This window comes from Poecilia latipinna, unplaced genomic scaffold, assembly GCF_001443285.1.
Source record: "Poecilia latipinna isolate Pla-1442-1.1 unplaced genomic scaffold, P_latipinna-1.0 Scaffold2969, whole genome shotgun sequence".
Lineage (NCBI taxonomy): Eukaryota > Metazoa > Chordata > Actinopteri > Cyprinodontiformes > Poeciliidae > Poecilia > Poecilia latipinna.
In genome coordinates, this window is record NW_015115585.1 from 58,126 (window position 1) to 62,730 (window position 4,605).

Sequence of the window (4,605 nt, forward strand, 5' to 3'; positions counted from 1 at the left end):
ACCCCCCCCCCCCCCCCCCCCCCCCCACCCCCGACAAGGCGGGGGGTGGGGGGGGGGGGGGGGGGGGGGGGGGGGAGGACTCAAAAGGACTTGAACTTCCAAGTTTCAGACTCGGGACTTGAGGATAAAGACTTGAGACTTGCAAAACCCCGACTTGGTCCCACCTCTATTATGCAAAAATCAACCCTTGAGTCGTGTCGTCAAAAACAAACCTGGAGTGTTTCTTTGATTCTTTAAAGCATGTTTAAGGAATGCTTGAATCCCCCATGACAAGCATTTTGGGGTGCTTCACCTGCTCTCACCCCACATATCTCCACAAAGTTTCTCTGCACTGCAGTCTTCAGCTCAGCTTCCGCCTCGCAGATCAGCCGCTCAGCGCCTCAGACTAGCTGCAGCAGCAATTAGCCAACAGCTGGTGGAGCTAAAAGTCTGCTCTTTCTGTCATAAGAGCTAGTTCTCAGCCCAACGCTCCTAGGAATGTTTTAAACGGCATAATTGAGAAAAGTTGTGATGACGTGCTGAAGGCGGAGTGTCTGAAAGACCAGGAGCTTCTTAAAGAGATCTACACCCAATTTCAAAGCACTAAATTTTTAAAAAGTAATTTTTTTAAGTATTTGTTTTTATAGCTGAAGGTAATTTGGTTACTAGAATAAAATGGCACTAAGTGTATTTTATTCAAATACATACGTACATAATACTTCCCCTTTAAAAACTGGACACATTTGGTTTTTCATTACTTTCAGATTCAATGTTTTATGAATACACCTAACTGTTCTTTGCAATTAGGGAAACCTGGAGAATTAGTGCTGCATCAAAAACATTTTTCCTCCCACTGTAAGATGGATATAAGAGGTTGTACAACCTTCAATGTATCTTCGGCTTTTAAGAGAAGTTTTACATTTCATGGAGTAAAATTACATTTATTTTCACATTTTTATTCCACTCTATTCTCATTCAGATATTTAATAAGACTACACTCAGCCATTCCTGGTGTCAATACCAGCAGTTTCATTAATCGAGAATGGATTTTATTTCAAGTTAGTTAATAAAAGCAACATGGGTCATGTATTTGTGTTTTTGTAGGTGTAAATAACTATAAATTCAGAATGCATTTTAATTTTTACAACAAATTTTGAACATTGTGATTTTCTCTAAATATGAGCATGAGCATGAAAAACAATATACATTTATCCTTAGGATTTCTCTCAGCTCAAACAATCTCTAACCCATTTGATGTTAGGAACTTCTCACCATATTTTAAACCTCTGAAAACCTTTTTCATGTTGATCCATGTGGAAAAACAATGAGGTAGACATTGGACATGCCAGAAAATTGAGAGCAACTATAATTTTTACAATGAACACAGCCTTTATATGGTGCAGCTTAACCAAACATAACAGAACACTACAAGGACAGAAACTTTAAAGATAGGATCGCATTTGATATGCAATCTAATAATGTTCTTATGCAAGTCCTCTGTAGTGCTTAGCAAGTTATATTGTTTTGACTGTAGGCTTCATGAAAAGCCTCCCTAAGACATTTTCTTGAGATTAGGATTGAAGTAATAGGAAGGTCTCGTGTTCCAGGTGAGCCTCAGAACTCCAGGAGCAACGAAAGCGGCTCCAGAGATCTGATGCTGATCTCTTGTTTCTGCCCATAGACTCCATGCTCCACCTTCATGCCCTCCTTTGTGCACTTGGCTGATTCTGACATGAGCTGTCTGCAGGCTCCAACTAGGCTTGAGAAAAGCTGAGCCCCCAGCCAAGGCTCACATCTGTCTTTGTACTGCATTCTTCTATTGGCCAGTGGCTCACCAACCAGGGAGTCTTGGGGAACCAATAAAATACTCCCAGGAAGGTCGAGAACTGACACAGTGTGTCTGTCTTTTCGAAAAACTTTAGTGGACATGAACTTGTTGGCTGTTGAGAAAAATATGGAAACGATAGGAGTGAGTACATTTAAACAGCAAGTTAAAGTAAATTGAGACATTTTTAGTGGTACATTGATAAGTTGGTATATTAATTAATTCTGTTATAAACTTGACGTTTTTAACATTTAATCAATTGAAATGTACTTTTATATCAATAAGAAGAAATAAATGGACTCACTTAATGAGGGAAAAAGTCTGGATGAAACCTGGACTTGTTTAAGGCAACTGTCAACATTTCTAAGTTTCATTGGTTACACTTGAGGCAAGACGACTGTCAGTGACAATCCAAAATTATATATAATATTCTTTATATAGCTCTATAAATAATGTTAACTTAAATCAAATCTAAAGACATTTATTTAAGTCAAAAAGTAATAACTGATGTATCTCATTCCTATGAAAAAAGGTGAATTTGAAAGATATCTCACCCATCTCAAGTGTGACCTCCTCTGTAGCTCCTTGAAAGAAGCACACGTATACAACCAACCCCTGTTCAATCTAAAGAGAGACACAATGATCATTTCTGATAAAAAAAAATACTGCATCTTATAAAACTGAAACAAGAAGGAAAACAATGAAAAAACAAGTTTGTTTATGCATTTGGTAAACACTTATCCAAACAAACTTACTAATTGGGATGTAACAGTATAGGCAATATTTAAGCTAACAGGTTACTGAGCAGGAAAACTACAGGTCAGGTTCTGTCAGAAGTGAGGCATAGAGGGAAGCACAGGGTAGGAGATGCTCTCCGAAGAACTGGGTCTTCAATAGTTTCTTTGAGTTCTACAACACTGTGGAACAAAACATGAAGAGTGTCTGGATTTTGTTGAGCTTAGCTCTACACTGCTACTCAACAGGAGTGACCAAGTTTGTAACATCAAGCTTCTGTGAGGCACAAGTTAAATTCTCTGCAGGCAGCTATGACCAGCAGGGTGATGTGTGCCACTGGTCTCCAGGCAGTCACGGTGGGAGACCATTAAATATTAATAAACATTATAAATGTTATATAGATAACATTTCTAAATTTATATAAATGATGGATCTATGAATACGTAGACCCATCATTGAATGCTGGGTCCTACATTATGTTGCCGCCATCTTGAATGTGGCAGCAGAGTGATTGAAGCACCATAATTCATGAGCTGCATAGACTTGTTTCAACCATTTTAAAGTACAAACTGGATCCATTAGCATCATCTTTCAATGCAATGAAGTAAGAATGAGAGAAAATAATAGAGCAGAATTTCTTGACTTTGGGACCAGAAACTAGCTTCTAAACAACCAAGTAAATAAGGTGGCCTGAAGTAACTGTTATTTTCTTAGCTTAGCTAACTTTTTTCCATATTGTGTAGTTTTTCTAATGAGAAGCACTGTTAGAAGGGAAATGCATTAAAGACCAGAGGATTTTGGTAGGACAGGTCAGACCATGGACCTATATAAAGAATAGACGCCTCATGGACCGCTCTTGCCTGTTGCCGCTGATGTGATGTTGGGCCGCCATCTTGGAGCGGTTCACCACTCCACTCAGCGTTATATGTATATGTATATATACAATGAAGTGTCAGCACATTTATAACACCATAAATACACACACACTATTGCCCTGGAAATACTACTACTACTACTACTACTACTACTACTACTAATAATAATAATAATAATAATAATAATAAGAAGAAGAAGAAGAAGAAGAAGAAGAAGAATGCATTTTATTTGACAGCACCTTTCAAAACACCAAAGGACAAGTTTTTCAACAGAGACAATATACATTTTTAAGTAAGTTTCTTGAAAATGATTAAAAGAGGAGATTTTTTCACTCCATTTCATCTTGTGGACATAATATGTTGCTAGGATTACAATAAGATTAACTATATATTCTTCATCTGAAGAAAAAGTTGAATTGTTAAAGATGAGTAAAATATGTAAATTTGATAAAACAATATTTTTTCAAATTTTTATCCAGATCAGAACAGAGCTATTTACTAACATCTAGTGATGCGAAAAGATATGAGACCTTGATATTCCTTCTGCTTTGCTTAATAGTATTAAATCCCTAGCTAACCAACTGTTACATTTCTTTTTAACAGATTCACAAACAGGAGTAAAATTACCCATGTTACTGTGGTCAGTGGAGATTTTAATTCCTAAGTAAGTTACGGTGTTTTGTTACAGGGATATTATACATTTCAGTAACAGCGGTTGCATGTAAGGGAATGATTTCACATTTTTTACATTGAGTTTCAACCCTGAAGTGCTAGAGAATTAAGCTATAACAGACAGAGCTACAGGAATTTCATTAGAATTTTTTAAAAACACTGTTGTATTGTCAGGAAGTTGTGAAATTTTAAGTACTTAATCAAATATTTTAATTCCCTCAAATGAGCTCTGTCTAATTAAATAGTTTAAAATTTGGCCAACAAGCAGAAAAATGTAAGGGGAGGCCGGACATTCCTGACGAACCCCTTTATTGATATTAAATCGGCTAGATGTGTCTTAAAGGCTTTAATGAAAAAGTTACCAAAGTTAAAAAAGGACAATGTGTCAAAAATGAAGTTGTGACTAACTGTATCAAAGGCCTTTTGATAATCTAAAAACAGAATAATTGGGTCACCAGGGATAAGATCTTTATAATCAACTAAGTCTAACACTAATCGAATATTATCAGAAATGTTGCC

The 4,605-nt window shown here is 36.8% G+C and overlaps 1 protein-coding gene across 1 annotated transcript; it reads right to left on the reverse strand.

Moving 5' to 3' along the window:
• Positions 1-905: 905 nt before the first annotated feature.
• Positions 906-2,921, reverse strand: LOC106939745 (D-aminoacyl-tRNA deacylase 2). Its single transcript, XM_015022277.1, has 2 exons — positions 2,359-2,921; positions 906-1,919 (listed from the first exon to the last, which is right to left on the reverse strand). Exons 1-2 carry the CDS (start codon positions 2,360-2,362, stop codon positions 1,594-1,596), a joined length of 330 nt encoding a protein of 109 aa, XP_014877763.1. The 5' UTR covers positions 2,363-2,921; the 3' UTR covers positions 906-1,593.
• Between the last annotated feature and the right edge of the window lie 1,684 nt (positions 2,922-4,605).